This window comes from Hydra vulgaris, chromosome 01, assembly GCF_038396675.1.
Source record: "Hydra vulgaris chromosome 01, alternate assembly HydraT2T_AEP".
NCBI classification, from domain to species: domain Eukaryota; kingdom Metazoa; phylum Cnidaria; class Hydrozoa; order Anthoathecata; family Hydridae; genus Hydra; species Hydra vulgaris.
The window spans coordinates 67580563-67601136 of record NC_088920.1 but is presented as its reverse complement, the minus strand read 5'-3'; the positions used below and the strand labels follow the sequence as shown (position 1 = coordinate 67601136).

The following is a 20574-nucleotide window of genomic DNA, read 5'->3' as shown; positions in this document are numbered from 1 at the left end:
TAGTATTTCGTTTGGATGGACTAGCTGAAATTAAAGTAACTCGCTCTAACGAAAACGCTCATATTGATTTTATTTAGATTCATCTAACATTTGGCTACTCGAAGAAGTAGACATTAAAAATGAGTTTTGAAACTTATGCAGAGGATTGTTATCCGTTTCCACAATTAGAAGATTTTTATATTTCACTATTTAAAGCTAGTAGTAAAGCAAAGGGAGATTTTTCCTTGTCACATTGTTTAAAACAGGGACAAATTATTAAAGTAACTCGTTTCAATAATAAACTCAATATTGTGATTATATATGAAGATGGAGAAAAACATTCTTTTGAAATAACTGAAAAAAATATTTTATTGTTAGCTGCAAAATCTCTTGCAGGATGGTTTATCGACGAAAAAGGCAGAAAAGACATTATAGATCTAAGATACGTTAGCGAGAGAGGATACGAATATGCGTAAGAGGAAGGGGATAAGCTGATTTTATAACCCCTAAAAATGTAACCAACGCATTGCAAATGGGTTCGCTGTTATACGGTATAAAAAAAGCGTGGAAAGGCAAAAAAACAAAAACTGCTCCTGTTCCTGTTGTTACAAAACCCGCCAACCCTTATATGCCTCCGGATAAAGTGTTTGAAGTATATTAAAAAAACAGTTGTAAAAAAATTATTTTATATCATCTAAAGACTAAATATATACAAATAAAATAGTGTCTTGTTTTTCTTCTCCTTTTTTCTTTTTATAACGTTTTATGGTCAATGTTTTTTTTCCCTTGCAAGTTAAGCAACGCGTCTTGTGAAGATGTATTTTTGCGCTCCTTTTGTAATCGCACTATAAATCCACACTTCGTTGTTTAGTACGTGTATACTACAATCTTTTAATAATGCGATATTTTTTTTTTCTTTTAAATCGAGGACAAAAAGTTCATCATAACCATTACAAGTAACACATTTTTCATCTACAACTTCTTCAAGTAGTGTGTGCACTGTTCTTTTCATGTTTGTTTATATTAAATTCAGAGCAATCTGCCTTTTTATTTCTTTTTTAGTCGTGACATCATCAATAGGTACATTTAAAAATTGATTGGCAGTCTTTAATCGTGTGTAATTGTTTGCATAAATCCTATCCATTTCATTTTGGATCATGTAATAAATATTTTCCTCGTTCATCACAGATGGAATAGCCTGAATATCCAATACAGATAATTTATCCCACGTAGCTTCATAATTTGTTCTTATTAATCCTGCATCTTTTAAAAATCTTTTAATAGCATTTTGAGCCAATATTTGTTTTTCATAAATATCATAATGCAAAGGAATTTGTTTTGTTTTCATAGACAGTAGATCATGTTCCAGATTTTCCTGTTTTCTCATATATAAATGCAATTGCATGTCTTTTTCAAACAGTTGTTTTGCAGTGTTATCAAGGTGTGGAAAGAGTTCTCTTTTAATAAATTGAAAAAATGAATAGAGATTTAGTTGAATTAGTACACAGGCATGAAGAGTTGTTACTTCATAAAAATAATAATTTAACAGTCTTCACAACAAAGGTAAATAAATTTGATCAGTATATAATACATTTTCACTGCGAAAGACTAGAGCTACAAAGTAAGCGGCAAATGCTCCACATAAACTACTATCATTCCATTGAAAAGGAAATTTTTTGTATGAAAAAAATACGTTTTGATTGCCAGTGATTTCACTATATTTTAAAATAAATTTGGTAAACCAATAAAACTCGCAATTTTCTGCTGTCCATTCTGTAGGAAAATGATTTGATTGTCGTATATAAGAATTAATTTCAATTTCATTGTAGTTGATGTTAATAGTGTTGATTTGTATATTGCTATTGACTTCTTCTACTGCTTCAAAAAAATATTTATTAAATCTTAAATGTTTTGGAATTTGTTGCAATACACTCTCTTCTCCAAAACTATCAAAACAAAAAAAATGATCCTTGTCTATTTTCATCAACACTCTCCAATGTTGACCTGCTTCTTTTGTGGTTTCATTGTTGTAAATGATAAAAGAGCCATTTTTTTTCATTTGATTAATAATATGAATATGTGTTTTTATTTGACTTAGCTCGTCAAAAGCATAAACTCCTATAAAATTATTTTTAAATTCTGAATTTTTAAAAAAACGAGACAAAGATTCATCAGTAGCCATTTTATTCTTCTTCTTTTTCTAAATTAAAAAAACTCGTAATAAATAGTGTTACAATAGCGTGTAATATATTAACAAATAAAGTTTTTTTATTGCTGGTTCTTTCCTTTATAATTCCTTCCATGTTTCTTTTAACAGATTTCTTTTTTAAAGCTCCATCAATTTTTTCTATCAAAGAAGAGACGGTAGGTATTACTTTTGTAGTAAACGTAGTACTTTTGTAGTACCCACAAAACCGTCTGTTTGATCACCATCTGTTTGATCCATAGTAGGTTTGATATCTCTGTCTAGTAGCAATAGAGTAAACTTGGCTTTATAGAGTAGTCAGCTATATAGTTATCACCGAGTTGATCTTGCAAATCATCAAAGTGGTTGAGATGAATAGGACAAAGTTGAGGATTTTCGAGTAAATTATTTAATTGACTGTTTTTAAAACATTTTTCAATACTGTAAGAATTTAATGTTATCCTTTTAGAATCGAGTAGATTTTGAAAAAATCAAATGATTTTTCATCTGTAAAATGTTCTTCTTCTACACGATCAGATGAAGGTAAAGAATTTCCAGATTTGTGTTCATAATGTTTATATCTTTGAGACACTTCATCAAGCGCGCACACTGCGCAATTGTTGTGAATTTTTTTAATGATGCTATCAACGCGATTCATTTTTAATAAAAAGAAAAAATGTAAAAAAATTTTTAAAAATTGATTTTTTATACTTTTTTATTCATTTTATTAAAAAAATACGCTTCTTTTTTTGATAAAAAGCAATTTATTTTAGTTGTAGTTGTTAGATTTCGAGTTTATAAGCAACAGTGAACAACATCGGTAGGGAAAAAATTGTGTTAGAGAATTGTGTTTAAGATCAATCTGTGATAAAAATTTTTATCACACACAAGTTATACCGCGTGAAAAGATCGAAAACTTGGAACAAAAAGATAAAAAAGTATTTTTATACTGTCTAAAGAATATTCATGGATTAGAGTACTATCCCACTTTCAAATATACCAGCGAAATCATATTTTGCTACTCTGTTGTAGGTTACTTAAAATCAATATTTTCAAAATTCGAATATAATCTCGTGTTTTATAAAGGTGGCAACATGGAGAAAGAGGTGTTGTCTACAATAAAAGAGCAAAAATATATACATTTGATTTAAATAGATTACTATTTCCAAAAATAAGTAAATTACCGAGATTCTTAAATAACGAAAGTTTATGTCTAGAGCATTTTCAACACAATCACGTAAAAGAACATACAACCGAACATTGCCCAAAATATGAAACGTTTATTTATTGCGCTTTATTTAGAAGATTTTGTGAACGGTTTTATAAAAGATGCTGACGTACGAGAGTATACAGAATTTAATGTTGAAGAGTATTCAAGTTTTATTCGATCAATAAAAGACAATATCAAATGTGTTTATATGTTAAAATAAGACACTTGCGAATGTTTCAATAATATATTTAAAACAAACAAACTTGTATATCAACTTTTTGATATGAAAAAGAAATAAAAAAATAAAAAAATGTCTTGTTTATAATCCTTCTTTCGCAGTCGCATAATATTTGGTATAATTAGTGTTTTTGTGTATAGATTGTTTCGATACTATTTCGTTAGTATTGTAATTATAAACATCATCCTCTTTTCTGTATAATACCATTGAAATGTTAAAATTTCTTTTAAAGAAAAAAAACCATTGAGCTGTAGGGAACATTTCTATTAAACTTTTTTCGTGAAAATTACAACGTACAAAGGCTTTATAAATGTAAACTTTATCTCCTTCTTGGTGTACCTTTTTTTCTATAAAATATTCATAAATAGGAGCAGGTGTATAAATGGTGTAATAGGCATTATGAAAAACTTTATCGTTGAACGAAAAGCAAGGCGGTTGCTCCATGAAAGCTGGATAAACGTTTTTTAATATTTTACAATTATTGTTCAAGTTATCATACTCCCATTTGTTAGATAGATAAGGAAACAAAAAATAATACTTTAAAGACTGTTTAAGTTTGCTTTTCCATGAAGTGCATTTCTTTTCCATGTTTTTTGATTTGTAATAAAGTTTATATACATTAATAAATTCTCCTAGTTTTCTTTTTAATTCTTCATGTTGTTTTTCTACTGTTGTTTTGGTTACATTTAAAGAATCATCGTTTATTATGCAACATTCTCCATGAAGGTGATTGTTCTGCAAAATTCATATAACAACGAGAAGGTTTTTCAAACAAATGAAGACAGTTTTCATAGTCTTAAGCTATAAATATATAATACAAATCCTTGTATTTTTCTTCTTCCAAGTTCAACTCCAAGTTAAAATTTTTTAAACAAGTAAATATAATTTCTTGCTAATCTTCATACGTGTTATTTAAATAGTGAAATTCAAACAAAGGATGTAATTCATTATCTGGATAAAAAAGTTGAACAGCTTTGATGAGACTTTCGTCGAGTTGTTTGCTAGTCATTTTCTCTTTCAAAAATGAACTAGAATTTATTTTTTGACCCTTTATATAGGAAAAATAGATAAGAAAAAACAAGTTTTTTATTAATAAAACAGGTTTTTTTAATTCAATTAAAAAAATTACAAAAAAAAATTATTCTTCCTCTTCTTCTGGTACTTCTGGTTCGATTTTGGCTTTTTTAGCTTCGCTTTCAGCAAACTCGGCACAGGCTTTCTTCAAATTTTGATTATAATTTCTAGGAACACTATTTTTATTCATCGTGTTGTGGAAAGACGGTTCTACAGCCAACAATCTTTCGTACTCTATAACATGAATCTCATCATCTTCTTTTGCTAAACGTATACCAAAAACGTTAAACTCGACTGATTTTAATATGAGGGTTTTAGAGTAAGCCACTGTCATATAGGCTCTGTTTTGAGCAGTTTGCATACTATCCATCAAACTTTCCAATACTTTTTTGGTCATTTTGTTCTGATTAAATTTAAAAACCACATTATTAGTAACTTCGCCTTTAGATAATTTAAATTTGTTGTCGTCTTTTGTTAATTTCAGTTCGGATCTGAATAAATAATTTGTTTTGTTGAGATCACACATATCTCTGTACTTCCATGATAGTAATATTTCACAGCCCTCATTTTTTGGTTTGTAAATCTTTTTTTTTTTAACATAGTTAAATTGTGCCAGTGGTTTGAGAGGAACAGTGGAATATTGTTTTTCTTTTACATTTTTTTCTTCTTTAAATTCAATAAGCCACAAAGTAGCAGCTGCTAAATCTGCAAATTTGACATAGGTGTTATCGTTGCAATAAACAGTTTCAAACTCTGCCATTTTTTTGTTTTATTTGTGTTTTGAATAGATTTTTAAAAGAAAATGAACTCCTTTTATACTGTTTGAGTTGAAAAGAGAGATTAAAAAAAACAAGTACAAAACAAGTTTTTTTAAAAAAATGTAAATTCCTGATGAAGAGTTTAAAGTTCTAAAATGTGGTGTGATGTACTTTAAACTTTGTACTTTGATACTTTAATTCTATTTTAATGATAGAGATGATGTTGTTATGACTACCATTTTATATAAAAATGGGGAAAAGTCATCAACATTTGATGACTTGAACAAAGTTGTTCAAGTCATCAACATCTTCTGGTAAAGACAGTGAGATATAGAAAATGTGTTTAGATTGCAAAAAATGGAAAAGGAAGAAAATAGATATTATGAAAGAACAAGAATGGAAATCGTAAAATTAAAATACAAACATTTTGATGGTAGTGTTCAATTAGAAAAAATTTCACTTGTAGAAGATTACGATAGAAAATTAGTAAAAAAAATAGATGATTTATTTTTAAATATATGTGGATTGATACAGAATTTAATACTGGTGTATCTTTACTACGTAATATTAATGAACTTTTTAATAGACCATTAAACAAAAAGGATTTAAAACAGTTTGAATTTTATTGTTATTGGTTTGGACACTGTGAACTTTGTAGTAAAATATATTTGTTTTGTTTTAATTGTTTTTTTTGTAAACTAAGTTTTTGTAAAAATTGTATTCTTTCTCATAAGGAAAAAAGAGAACATGTAATTTATTCTTTAGAACAAAAACACAATGTATGTATTTAAATTTTTTTTAGATGATTAAAACACGAAAATGGTCTTTTTATGAAACTAAAGACGATAAAAAGATTGAAATAAGAGATAATGAAGAATGGTCTTTTTATAAAACAAAAGAAAGTGCTTGTTTTGATCTGAGAAGCACAAAGGATTATATACTTCAACCGTAACAACGTATTTTAGTAAGCATTGGAGTGTTTATTGATTTAATAGATTCAGATTTAGTAGGACACATATACTCAAAAATCAGGTATGACTTTTAAATATGGTGTGGTTGTGTTGAATGCTTCAGGAGTAATAGATGCTGATTATAAAGATGAAATTAAAGTCATATTGATGAATCTTTCGAAAGAAGATTATATTATTAAGCGTGGAGATGCTGTTGCTCAAATGGGATTTGTGAAAATGTTTAAGGGGCTATCCCCCCCTTAAAATCTCAATATTTTAAAAAAAAATTGTTTTTAACTACTTTTACCTGTATATGATTATAAAAATTGTTTTAAAAGTAGAAAATTAACCTATAACTATCTTAATTTATCTATTTAAATAAACTATCTTAACGTGATATCCCTAGCAACGCCATAGCAACGCACTTGTTTAACTGTATACATCCTACATTTTGTCTTTATTCAACCCTAATGTGTGTTATAATAGTCATGTACAAGCTTGAACAGCTTCTTTATAAATTTTTCGAGAATTTTCGTGAAGGTTGCTACATCAAGTACGACAATTTAAATCAGTTATAGTGTTATTTTATCAGCTTGGTTTTATTAGTAAAAATGGAAAAAGATTGTCGAGTGAAGCAACGTACACAAACTCGCCGTAAAAGAAAAGGATTTATTGGAAATCTTAATAAATCTGTGAACATTGATAGTGTTTCTGATAATGTTAGTATTGAGTTGCTAACAATTAATTTAAATGCTGCTAACAGCACTTGTGTTTTGGAACAAAACAATGAAAACTCACTTAATTTGTCAGCTTCGTCTCGAAAAGTTGAAGACTTAGAAGAAACACTTGTTTTGAAACCTTGTATATCTGGTTATCGTATTATTGATGTTGCTGTTTTGGTTTCTGTTTTTAGTTCTTTTCTGTGTCCAGAATGTGGAAGTCCCACACTCTCATTAGGTGAGAGAAATATTAAACGACATGGTTTATCTTCCTTGTTATATCTTAAGTGTCAAAAAAAAGATTGCAACTATCTTCATCAGTTCTACACCTCTATCAACGATAATAATGAAAAAGAATTTGATATTAATAAGCGAATAATTTATTGCATGCGACTATTGGGCCATGGATATGCAGGCATAAAAAAGTTTTTGCACCTTTATGAATTTACCTAAGCTTATGACCAAAAACAACTTTGAAAAACTACTGAAAATAATTGCAACAGCTGTTAAAACTGTAGCAAACAATGATAAATGCTGCAAATAAATTGCACAAACGAGGATATTCATCGCTGAATGGAGTCTTTTCTGTTATCTCTACTGTTAGTGGCAAAGTGTTAGATGTTGAAGTCATGTCTAGATATTGTAAAGGTTGTAGTATTAATCAAGAATTTCATAAGTCTAATCCAAATGCTTATGCACAATGGAGAAATTCTCATCTTTGTAAGTATAATTACCAAGGTTCTGCTGGTGGTATGGAGCCAGAAGGAGCAAAACGTGTTTTTCAGCGTTCTATTGATAATCGCCAGTTAAGATATATTCAATATTTAGGTGATGGAGACAGTAAAAGTTACGTGAATGTAAAAAATACATACCCTGATATAGAAGTTGAAAATCTGGAATGCGTTGGACATTATCAAAAGAGAGTTGGAACACGGCTGCGGTATTTAAAGAAAGGAGAAAAAGGCCTTGGTGGTAAAGGGCGTCTTACAGATGCGACAATTGATCGCTTACAAAATTTTGTTGGAGTTGCAATCAGACAAAATGTAGGTAACCTAAAGGAAATGAAGGCAGGAGTGTTAGCATGGCTATTTCATGTGGCTTCATCTAAAAATAATAGTTTACATTTTCCACACTGCCCTACTGGTTCAGACAGCTGGTGCAAACACAATGCTGATAAAATAAATAAAACAACAACATATAAGCCAGGGCCGGTTTTACCAATGGACGATATTATGAAAATGAGATATATATTTGAAGAGATAAGTAAAGACAGTAAGTTACAAAAATGTTTGCACGGCAAAACACAAAATGCTAATGAATCATTTAATAGAATGATTTAGGACCGTATACCAAACAAACATTTGTCTCGCTTACCCAATTAGAAATTGGTGTATATGATGCTGTTGCTTACTTTAATATTGGAGCAAAAGTATCATTTGATATTTTTAAAGAACTGAACATGGAACCAGGCTTTCATATGATTGCAGGATGCAAAGTATTAAATAATGGAAGAAAAAGAAATGCTGAATATCGAATAAACCCTGATAATCAGTCAAGACGGCAATTTTTACGTGCCAAAAAGTTAAAAAAAAATGACAAAATAATTGAAAAAGATAGTGACTTGTTTGTACCAGGTGGACTTTGAAAGTTTGGATTATTATTTTTACCTATTTGTGAATAAAATATTATTATATTTAAAGTTCTTACTTTAATCGAGTTTTTCTCAGAATTGCATTTCGTGGACGCCGGCCAATATATTTGGAGAACGGTATGATATTTTTTTATGAAATTTTCATGAAGTGTTGTCCATATTATACTCTATGATATGAATGGAATGGATTTTTTTAAGTTCGAAAAAAAAAGTTTTGGGTCAATAAAATGATAAAAAATTTGACCTTAAACTTCGGTCGTCCTGTTGAGGTGGTGAAAAAAAGTTATGAAAAATCTGTTCCACTCATATTATAGACCTGCCTTATAACAACACTATGGTTCAGTATGGAAAGGTGGAAATGACTCAATTTCTTTTTATTTTGGCCGGCGTAAAGTCATTTTTTGGTCATTTTAGGGGTATTTTGTGGTTACCATGGCAACAATATGAACTTTCAAAAAAAACGTTAGTCCATTATTCTTAATTTAATATAAGCATGTTACCAATAATCATTTTTTGTAAAAGTGCTTAGATTTAAAATCAGAGAATGGTACCCCTTAAAGCTATAAAAAATGTAATAGAAATTGTTGGATGTTTTTGTCGTGAAACTGAAAATGTCAATCATTAAAGATGTAGAAAGAAAGGGTGGTTTTGGTTCCACTGGAAAATAAATTTTTGTAATATTTTTTTTATATTGTATAAATTTTTTTTTAAACTAGTAAAAAATTATGGCTGATAGAATTACAGAAAATAGTAGACCTTCATTTACCATTTATACTGACAATCCGAGTTTTTTATTCAATGGTTTGTATAATGATAAAATAATGAATTTAGATTTTTGAGTATCCATTTTAGAAGAAATGCACAATAATAATGAACATGGTAGTAAGATATGGATTTTTGAAGGAGCAATTAAAAAATTAAAGCAAAGCTTATTATAGCGTACCATTTTATTATAAAAATTATCAATTTTTAATGAAAATGAATATCAATATGAAATGTGATAACCATGAGGAAGAAGAAACTAGTTTGTATATTATAATGAGATCATCACCTTATGTTGCTATATTAAAATGGCCTTTTATAAATCACGTCATTACATTTAAACTATGTGGACCTAATGGCAAACAAATGAAAAAAAGTTTTGTTACTGAGAATAATGTGTCTTTTCAACGTCCTGCAAAAAATGAAGAAAATGTTGGTTATGGATATTGTAACTTTATAAAAAAAAGCAGACATTAATGATTATTTAATTGAAAATAACTTATATATCAAATGTAAAATTAAGTAATTTTTTTAAAATGTTTTTGTTATAATTTGTATTTTTTTAGAAAATTAATTAAAAAAATGAATTCATGGTATGATATCAAACGAGCTTGGGATGCTGTTTTAGAACATGATCAAGAACAATATCGACGTTTAACAGGAATTATGGATTATGTTGAAAACTTTCAAACAAATTCATTTAATAATGTGCTTGAAAATTTGTATACTATGAAGAGCTTTCTTAAGTAATTATCTGTTGTCTTTATCTCAGTTTCTTTAAACTTGTATTTTTTCTTAAAACAGCAACAAAGACAGAATATAGTTTTTTTTTTTTTTTTTATATATTGTGATAAATGTTTTTAATTGATTTTTTTAGAATTTTTAAAAATATTTTTTTTTAGATTACATAATAAAAAAAGGGAACTAACAGGCAATAATTTGGATTTTTTAATCGAAAGCATATACAAATTCAATCAAAATCATCCACAGACTTTGGAAAAAATTAGACAGCACGCATTTACTTCAAGACAAAGTTTATGTCAATCTTGTAGATTACTTTTTTTGAATAATGACTGGGATGGTTTTTCTAATGAAGAAGTTAAAAGAATACCTTTTGTATTGATTTTGATGGTGTTTCAATATATTAAAATACATTATCATGTTTATTTAAATTCGAATTTTGAAAGTTTTTATTATTTTTTTAAAAATTTATTTAAAGAAGATTTATTAAATCATGTGAACGAAAAATGTCTAGAAATTGAAAATTGTAATCATTATTTAAACGAATGTGAAGATTTCAATGAATTTAAATATTCTGAAGTTTATAAGCGAAGTTGTTCATATATATATATTGTGAAAAATGTTTTAATTAAGTATATTACATGTAATTTTTTTTTAGATGAATAAAATAAGAGAAAATGATAATAAAAAATTGCTCAACTTATTAACTAATCAAAAAAATCTTTTAACAGAAGATAAAATGTTGGCTGTAAAGTTTTTGTTGTTGGTTCATGGACAAGACGATGGTTTATGGACTTCTAAATTGGAAAAAATTGTTGAACAGAACATTATTTTTATGATGTTTTTTGTAAAATATGCTATTATGTATTTATATTCAAAATAAATATTTTTTTTCAGCAAAAATAATAAAAAACGTTATCTTTCCAACAACAAAAAGCGCTTCAATGGCTTGAAGAAGGAAAAAACATTTTTATTACTGGAGGTGCTGGATATGGAAAAAGTTATATCGTCAAAGTAATTGCTCAAAGTGTACAAATTTATAAAACAATACATATTACTGCGAGTACAGGAAAAGCAGCTCATTTGTTAAATGGTGTCACTATACATGCTTTTGCTAATATAGAAACTGGTGTTAAAAGTTTAGATTATTATAAAAGTCACATGCATCCTGACATTAAAAAATGTGGTTAGGAACTGATGTTTTAATTATTGATGAAATTTCAATGAATAATGCTCAAACATTTGATTTATTACATTTAATTGCTTGTGAATTAAAACAATGTCATGATGAATTATTTGGCGGTATACAAATTATTGCTTGTGGTAATTTTTTTCAATTACCACCTGTCAAAGAAGAATTTGTTTTTAAATCTAAAATATGGCAACAATACATGACGGAAGTTTTAGTTTTAACTGAATGCTTTAGACAAAAAAAAAAGCGCAATTTTTTAAAGCTTTAAATGAAAAACGATTTGGACAAGTTTCAGATCAAGCTATTGATTATTTTATGACGCATTGTTTTGAAAAAGATGAAAATTTAAACACTAAATATACGAGATTATTTTTTAGATATATGGAAGTTGATGTTTATAATAATAAAAAAATGGAGAGTATAAAACAAGAAGGTTATTGGTTTTATGCTAAAGATGTTATAAAAAATCCAAATATACAATGTTCGTTTCAGATTCCAGCAGCTGCTTATCTTAAAATATGTGCTATTGTTATGCTTGTGAGAAATATCGATGTGGAGGAAGGTTTGTGCAATGGTACTATAGGTACAGTGATTTTAATAGAAAATAATGCAGTTTAGGTTAATATGAATAAAAAAGAAGTCAAAATTGAATGTGTCAAAGAAGAGATTTTAGATTGCTCTCATGCTGTTGTAGGCTCAAGATTTGGTTTACCTTTAAATTTAGCTTTTTCTTTTACTGTTCATAAAGCTCAAGGAATTCCAAGAATAAAGCCGTTGTTCAATTTAATTCAAAGGCTTTTAATAATAGTCTTTATTATGTTTCTATATCACGAGTTTGTAATATTAATGATATTTTTATAATTGTTAATAATAAATTAGAATTACGAAAAATATTTAAAAGTATCACTGTTGATTCTGATGTTTTGGAATTTTATAAAAAATACATGTAATGTTTTTTTTAGATAAAAAAAGAAATTTGAATATCAAACTAAGGAAACTAAATTTAGTAATAACAGTATATACACTGAACATTTATTTTACATCAAAGATGATTATAAAGATGCAGATATTGTGGAAGAATCACACCTTTATTCTGAAACTCAAAGTCCTGATGAAATTGTTTATCACGTAGAACAAAAAACAATGGAAGGGTTTGTACACAAATGAAAAACAGTATTCATTTTGCTGACTTGTTTCAAAATTTCTTAATAGGTTATAATATTGTTACTTTGTGTTGCAAATCTATTGAAAATGAATATTGTAAAATAATGAAACGTTGTTACAACTCACCTGTTTATTTAATAAAACCTTTAGAAGGACCGACTAATTTACGTTTTATTCAAGATGCCAATGTACGAGCTGTTTTTAATGTTTTAGAAAACGATAGCGGACGGAGGTTGATACGTTTATGTAATATTAAAATTAAAACTCTATCCAATTTAACAGAAAGATCAATGATGAAATTACGAGATTTTGAAATGTCTGGTTTTACAAGAAAAATGCTCATGACAGATGAAGAAATTAAAAAAAAGAAAAAACGCAACAAAACCTATTACGAAAAAAATAAAAAATTACTAAAACAACGAAGGAAAAGCAAAGAAACAGATTAACAAAAAAAGGGGTAAAAACAAAACCTATTACGAGAAAAAGAAAACAATACTATTGTTTAAAAAACAACAAAAAAGGAGCAAAGAAATTGATGTAGACGAATGGATTGGTGAATGGTATAGACCTCATTCTATAACACAATGGCAAAATTCGCTAAAAGGTCAATCTTATACTAAACTCTCTTATGAACAAAAAAGAAAAATGTTTTTAGATTATAGTATTCTGTTTGAGCCAGGGTTATGTTTTTATTCTGCTTTTCTAATCTCTTTGTTGATTCGCCAATGGAATGTGAGCACAATCAAAGAATGGAATAAAAAAATTTTGGAAAAAAATGCGACTGATTTATATTCGGAAGAAAATATTTTACACTCCTTTTTGAAGATCAAGATGAGCAAAATATTCTGGCTTGGAAAAACGTTTTACAAAATTTAAAAGAAAAATCTAAAAGTATGTCGTTCCAAACTTTGATTGATTTGTGTCACTGTTTTGCTTATGAAAATACTTTTGATCGTATTAACATTAAAATTTTATCCGTTAACAAAAGTAATACCAAAATTCGTTTGTTGCATTCTAAATTAAAGTCGCAATATAAAAGTAGTCTTACAGAATTATTAAAAGTGGTCTACGAAAGTGCAAACATTACTAAAGACGATCAAGATCTCAAAGAGTTTTTATTAACGACAAGGAAAGAAATAAAGCCAATCAACGGAAAAATTACAAATAACACTATAAAAATTTGTGTTTTTCAAAAAACAATTCTTTTCATGCTATAAGCATGTTGAATGAAAAATTTTCTACTGTACATTTTTCTTCTAACAAGTCACGTGTTCTTTTTCAATGTTCAGAATGTGGACAAAAATTTACTACAGAGACACACGAATGTGAAGGTTATTATAAACCGGACAAATTTACATACGGGGATTGCATTAGTCACTATCGTCCGCAAAATTCATTCATGTGTACCAGTAGAAACTTGTTTCCTTTTTTAATGACATTTGATTGTGAAACGAGTATTAACAAGTCTCAAGAAAATGCCACTTCCAAAGTCAAACCTTTATCTGAGTTGAGTTATCATTGTCATTCCATCGTCATTCAATGCATTCATTAAACATTAGTAAGAGAATGTTTTGGTTTGGATGAACAAGGTCACGTGATCACTCGATGGATTTTTAATTACGAAAATACTATTGAAAGTTTAGAAAGAAATCCTTTAACCTGTCTACCTGCCTAATTTCAACCAGGAGTTTCTTTACTTCACAAAACACACAGACGTATATTGTGGGAAAAGTTAAATTCGACTCGTGAAAATAGCGAAAAATTAAAAATGGAATTACGAGTTTACGATTTAATAGCTTTAGCAGATACTTTGGTTCGACTTGCTTATGAAATGTGTTTACCGCGTTTTCAAAGTTAAAATATATCATCTGAAGAAAGAAATTTAATATGGCAAGAAGAAACTCCTTTATGTTCTATTTGTAGATACCCTGCAGATAAAATACGACAATCTGACATTTATAAAAATAAATTTACTCGCATGACTCCTCAAGAATTAGAAAAATTAAATCATAATGAATTTCGTATTTACAACGACAAACGAATTCAAGTTGTTAACATCATGTTTCAAAGAGTAGGACGTTTAGAATTGTTCATGTTACCTTGTCACGTTCAAAATTATTTAATCAACAACGATGCTGAAAAAATAAAACAAGATTTATTTCAAGTATCAAGTTTGTTTTACATTTGTTGTAGATGGTGGGAAAAATTTGAATACCTACCTGCCACTAACGGTTTGTTGAGTGATTATGTGAGAATAATCAGTGGAGAACTTCTAGATTATATGAAACAATTGGCTTCCCTTATCATGACCGATCATCAACTCGAAAACTACTTCGATCAAGAATATATGGACTTGTTAGATGATCCCTATTTTCTAATCAAAATCTTTCGCAAATGTATCAACGAAATAGGCGGTCAAAATACAGATAACCTCAATTTTTTGTTTCTTATGAGATAATTCAAGCAACCCGTTTACGAATTATGGTATCATTGCATGTTGGTTTCTTTTAATAATCAATTTGAAAAAAAATTTAGTTTATCCGATTTTATTCAAGATAAAAAGAATAGAGAAAAAGTTTTAAATAAGTGCAATTTTTTTCTCAACGCTTTTGAAGATTATCTAGTTATTGATCACGATCATTTTTCAGGACAAGTTTATGGATTAGCTCATGATTATTGCAACAAAAATTTAGGCAGATATAGTCAACATTTGTCATGTCCTATTTTTGCTCACAACGCCTCTTTTGATAATCGTATTATGATTGTAGAAGGCTTAAAAAAAATTTTGGATATCCCGTTATACGGTCATTTAGCTGAATCTAAAACAACAACTTTTAATGCTTTTATAAAATATAGCAACATGGAAGATGTTTTTGTTTTATCTAAAAATGTTAGCAAAGTCAATATTATCTGCATTGGTAAACATATTAAAATTGCGGACAGCTTGAAAATTTTAAACTGTTCTTTAGAACAAGCCAGTAGTATGTTATCTCAAAAAGCTCAAAACCAAATTGTCAACACCATGTTGCATTATTTACGAGCTTTTCATCCTGAAATTAATCATTTAACCGACAATCGAGAGTTTAAAAACTGTTTTATTAAAAAAACATTGTATCCTTACTCGCAAATAACAGACGAACTATTAAACATTGAATATAAAACATTACCTCCTATTGAATTATTTGCTCAAAGCGATTTAATGAAGTCTAAAAACCTACAAGAAGAAATTAATAAAATCAAAGAAGCTTATGAAGGTGTTAAAAATTATGGAACTTTTTAAATTTAGAAACTTTAAAATCCTTATTACATATATATACTGTGCTCGACACGGTAGTATTAGGTTCTGTTATGATTTACTTTGACGAAAGAACATTTGAATTTACAAAATTTCATATTCTTAATCATGTTAGTATTTTTAGCTATACAAGTAAATTACATTCTGCCATCAGTTTAATTCCTGTTCAATTTCCTCCGACCGACGAACATCAATAAATGATTGAAAAGAGTATTCGAGGCGGCATATCAACCAACGGTACACAAAAATACGCCATTGATACAGATTTCTTTGAACCTAAAATAAAAGAACTCAAATTAAACAGCGCATTAAGAGGTTGTTTAATTTTTATGGACGAAAATGGTCAATATGGAGGAGCTCAATTAAAAACTTTACCTTTTCACATGAAATATTCTTTTGATTTGGAATGTATTACTTTAGACGATGTGATTCGAAAAAATCATCGCGTTAATTTTAACGGTTTCTCAACTAGTGCTTTAGTCCATTGTCAAATTACTATGAAACCAGAGTATCAAGATCAAGTAGGAGGTTTTTCGCCCATGGTAAAAAAAGAAATTATATCCTTACAAGATTATTCTCCAACTGAAATTGCATCTAAACGTTATCTCAAAAACAATGGAACCTATGGTATAGAAAAAGACAAAACTATTAAACTGGTCATGAAATTAAGTTCGCATGAAACTTTTTTTTAGACACTTTACTATGGTTGACTACATGCTGTGGATGTGTTGTTGAAAAAATTTACAAAGTACTTCCTTTATGGCGTTATCCTTTAGCTCAAAAAATGGTAAGAAGAAGTATGGAAAAATGAAAAGAAGCCATTAAAAAGGGTGACAAGGTAGTCGATGCTTCTTGCAAATTGCAAATTAACGGGCATTACGGAACATTAAGTCAACAAATTGCGCAAAAACTAAATACTTCTTTTGTCAATCACGAAGAAAAAGAATTTCAAAACATCATTGAAAATTTTCAAAACATTCGCCATGTTTTAATTCGAGAAGGTTAAACGGATGAAAATATTAAATTGTTACTCCCTTTTCATTTTCAAAATTTATTATATGACGGACCCATGTTTATTGGTGTTGAACCTGAAAGATATAAATTAGACGTTTTTGGAAAAAAAGTATGTTTAGATTATTACGACACTGTGGATTTTAATTATGACGATTATTTTAAAGAAAATCATTTCAATTTGATGAGCAATGTCAAAACCAAAAGTATTTTATTTCACGATGAAAACAATCATTATGAAATGAAAGACGTGTTTGAACTTTTAAAAACAAAAGATCATAAAAATGCTCTCATTTTAATAACCAGCAAAAAATGCAAACTCATTAATAAATCTTTTCGAATTGTGGCTTCACAAATTTTATCTTATGCTAAACTCAACGTAGGACGTTTTAGTTGGGAATTGGGACAAGTATTAAGAAATCATGGAGCTGAAAAACATTTGGTAGTAACAGATACTGACTCTGGTTGTTTTTTTTATTACGCAAAAGAAAAATAAAAACAATATGCTTTCTTCAACGTTTCGCGAAAAAGTAGAAGAATGGATTTATTTTTCAAAATTCGGCAATCGTTGGATGGATTATTCCAATTATAAAAAAACTCACCCTTTTTATTCCACTCTTTACGCCAAAGAAACGGATCATTTTCAAAACGAAATACCTCCTCCTTATTACATAGCTCAAGCTTTTGCTATGGGACCTAAATGTTATAGTGTTCACAGCGTCAACGGAGACGAAGAAAAAAAAAACTATTACAAAAATAGAGCTAAAGGAGTACCCAATTCTAAACTTTTATTTTCAAATTATGTTAACGGCTTTGATACCTTTGCTGCAAAAAGATTGTGTTGACCACTTCCTTTTCCAGTGGTAAAAGAAAATCAACTCTTCGAACAAAATAGAATGAGTGTCAATTACAAACAAGTTAAAATACAAACGCACACTATTGATTTTTTAAAATAATTTACACAAAAAAATTTTGTTTTTGATGACGGAGTCATGACTGAAATTCGAGATCATTATCTTTTGGAACCGATACGAGAAGCCAATTTAAAAGTTTTACCTGATATGAAAAAATTTTGTAGCGATGAATACATTCAAAATTTACTTCAAATTGAAAAAAATATTATAAAAGAATCAGAGCGTTATCATACAATGGCGATGTTTAATCGAAAAGTTTTGATACCTTTATTATACGATATTAAAAAGAATATAAATTTGTAAAATTTTTTTTGTAAATAAAAAAAATGGAGTTTTGTTTTTTTGATCAAAAATTAACAACCCTACAATTCGAAAACAAGTTGAAAGAAGTTGGCTTAAAAAATTTTTATTCAGTAGAAAATACAGAAAACGAATTTCAATATTATCACGATAAAAAAGGATTTTTTACTTCTCGTTTAATTCTAATCACTCTAAACGGACGCGAGTTAATCCCTGAAGCATTTTTAAGTTGTTGTACAGAATGTTTACTTGAATATTTGAGTTGTGTATGTCATCTAGGCTGTTATGAAGAAGATTGTGAGCATAGTTAAGATTTTAATAGAATACATAATTGTTCTTGTCTTTTAGAGAAAAAAACCGAATCATTACTTAATAGAGGACACTATATTACTAACAGATTTAGCAAGACGATTGGCGATCAATTGGAAACCTTTTGGAAGATATTTAAAACCCCGAACCCTAACCCCGAACCCTAACCCTGACCTAACCCTAACCCTGACCTAGCCCTAACCCTGACGATTATAAATATAAATATCGAAGAAAAAAGTTTTCAAATGTTAAAAATATGGAATCGTAACGGGACAAAAGAACAATTACTTTACGTATTAGATAATATACCAAGAATGGACATTAAAAAAAATTATTTTAGACCGTTTTTTGTAAATTTTTTTTGTAAAAAAAAATAAATAAATTAAAAAAATTGTTTTTTTTTAATAATATAAAAAATGGAAGAAAAAGAAGAAAAACCTCTTGAACAAAAACTCGAAACTGTAAAACAACCTGCAGAGATACCCTTAGAAAAAAAAGATGGTAGATCTATAACCGAAATATTAAACGAAAAAGGTTTTCATGATTTTTATTTAAAAGGAACATCAAAAGAAACTGAACTCAAAGACGAAGAAAGCAATTCACAAGTTAAATTTAATATTTTTAAACCTACTCAAGATGTATATCCTGAAAATACAATTATTACAGGACCTACAAACAATGGAAAATCGACTATGGCCAGAGAATTATTACATTGTGGAAAATTTCCTGATGCAGAAATGTTATTTGTGGTACAATTGAGAGAACCTAGTGAATCTCAACACAAAACATGGAAAAATATTATCGAATCTTTTAAAAATAATTTAGAAGCTTATCATATTATAACAGTTAACAGTCCAGAAAATTTAGATTCAGTAATACAGAGAGCCATTGGTTTTTCCAAAGATAAATATGGTATTCAAAATAGCGATTATCGACTATTAAAAACAATACTTTTATTTGATGATATTAGTGCTTTTTGCTTAAAAAGTCAACAATATACTAGCGCATGTTCTAGCGGTTCTCATCACGGAGTAGGTACCATTACCATATTTCATTCTGTACCTTCTAAAGCCAGTCAATGTTGGAACAATTTATTGTCTCATTACAAATGTATTATTTCTTTTGATAACAACTGCGAGATTGAAAAAATATTTAAAAATGATTTTCCTTCTACTGGCAAAATGCATTATCACGTTATAAGCGATTTGTTAAATAAAGAAACTTCTAATCAACACGGACATTTGGCTTTATTTAAAAGAAACTCTTCGGTAGCACGCTTGAGAACGCAGATTACGAGTAAAGAACAAAAAGTATTTGTTTCAGTAGACGCTCAAGGCAAATTGGACTTTGATTATAAAGACATGAGCGTTAACAAAAAAATTGTTAGTTTTCAATCCTTTCCCTATGTCAAGGCTACCCAATTAAAAAATCATTATTATCTCAAATCTCATCACAACAACTATAATCAAGAGAAGGAGAATAAACCCAACGAGGAAGATAAAAACGATATAAATAAGGAAAAAGAAAATCCGCTAAAGAAAAGAAAATGGAGGGAAAGCGAAAGAGCAACACAACTACTCGAAAATATTATCGTTATACTTTAAAAAATATACCGTTAGCTTCTTTACCTTTACCTTTTTTTATCGTAGATTAAGTCATATAGCCTGAAAGAGAATTAAAAATGATGGATGTTTTTACCGAAAGTTTAAACATGACAAACATTTTACTCAATCTCAATTTAAATAACTTGACTTTTGACGATCATACTTATCCAGGGTCCGATTTTAACATGTTTAGTAAATATCTTACAAATAAAGCCAAGGGTGTGCCTTCATGCATTCTTGATCCTATAGACGGAACTTCAAATTATAATTTTTTTTTTTTCTTTACCATCCTTCCAAAGAAAATTATTATCACCCATTAAATTTAGCACATTACTTATGAAAAGTAACGCCTATTTTGAAATGAAAAGTAACTCCTATTCAGATTATGATACCAGTTATACATGGAATAATGTTCCTATTGGTACTCCCGAAATGAAAGGCACTCCCTTTCAAGTATTACCTTCAAACTTACCTGATGACATTTATAAAATATGGACATCCGATAGCTCTTTAACTGC

The 20574-nt window shown here is 28.5% G+C and overlaps 1 protein-coding gene across 1 annotated transcript; it reads left to right on the top strand.

The window, feature by feature from the left end:
• The first annotated feature begins 5801 nt into the window (after positions 1–5801).
• On the top strand, positions 5802–6658 carry LOC136074658 (deoxyuridine 5'-triphosphate nucleotidohydrolase-like). Its single transcript, XM_065786997.1, has 3 exons — positions 5802–5930; positions 6247–6346; positions 6477–6658. Exons 1-3 carry the CDS (start codon positions 5802–5804, stop codon positions 6656–6658), a joined length of 411 nt encoding a protein of 136 aa, XP_065643069.1.
• Positions 6659–20574: the final 13916 nt, after the last annotated feature.

Excerpts from the sequence above, each read along its gene's own strand:
- LOC136074658 (XM_065786997.1), top strand. The coding sequence starts at position 5,802 with ATGGAAAAGGAAGAAAATAGATATTATGAAAGAACAAGAATGGAAATC. Across the intron at positions 5,931-6,246 it reads AAGATTACGATAGAAAATTA|ATGATTAAAACACGAAAATG; the intron begins GTAAAAAAAATA and ends AATTTTTTTTAG. Across the intron at positions 6,347-6,476 it reads TTTTTATAAAACAAAAGAAA|GTATGACTTTTAAATATGGT; the intron begins GTGCTTGTTTTG and ends CTCAAAAATCAG.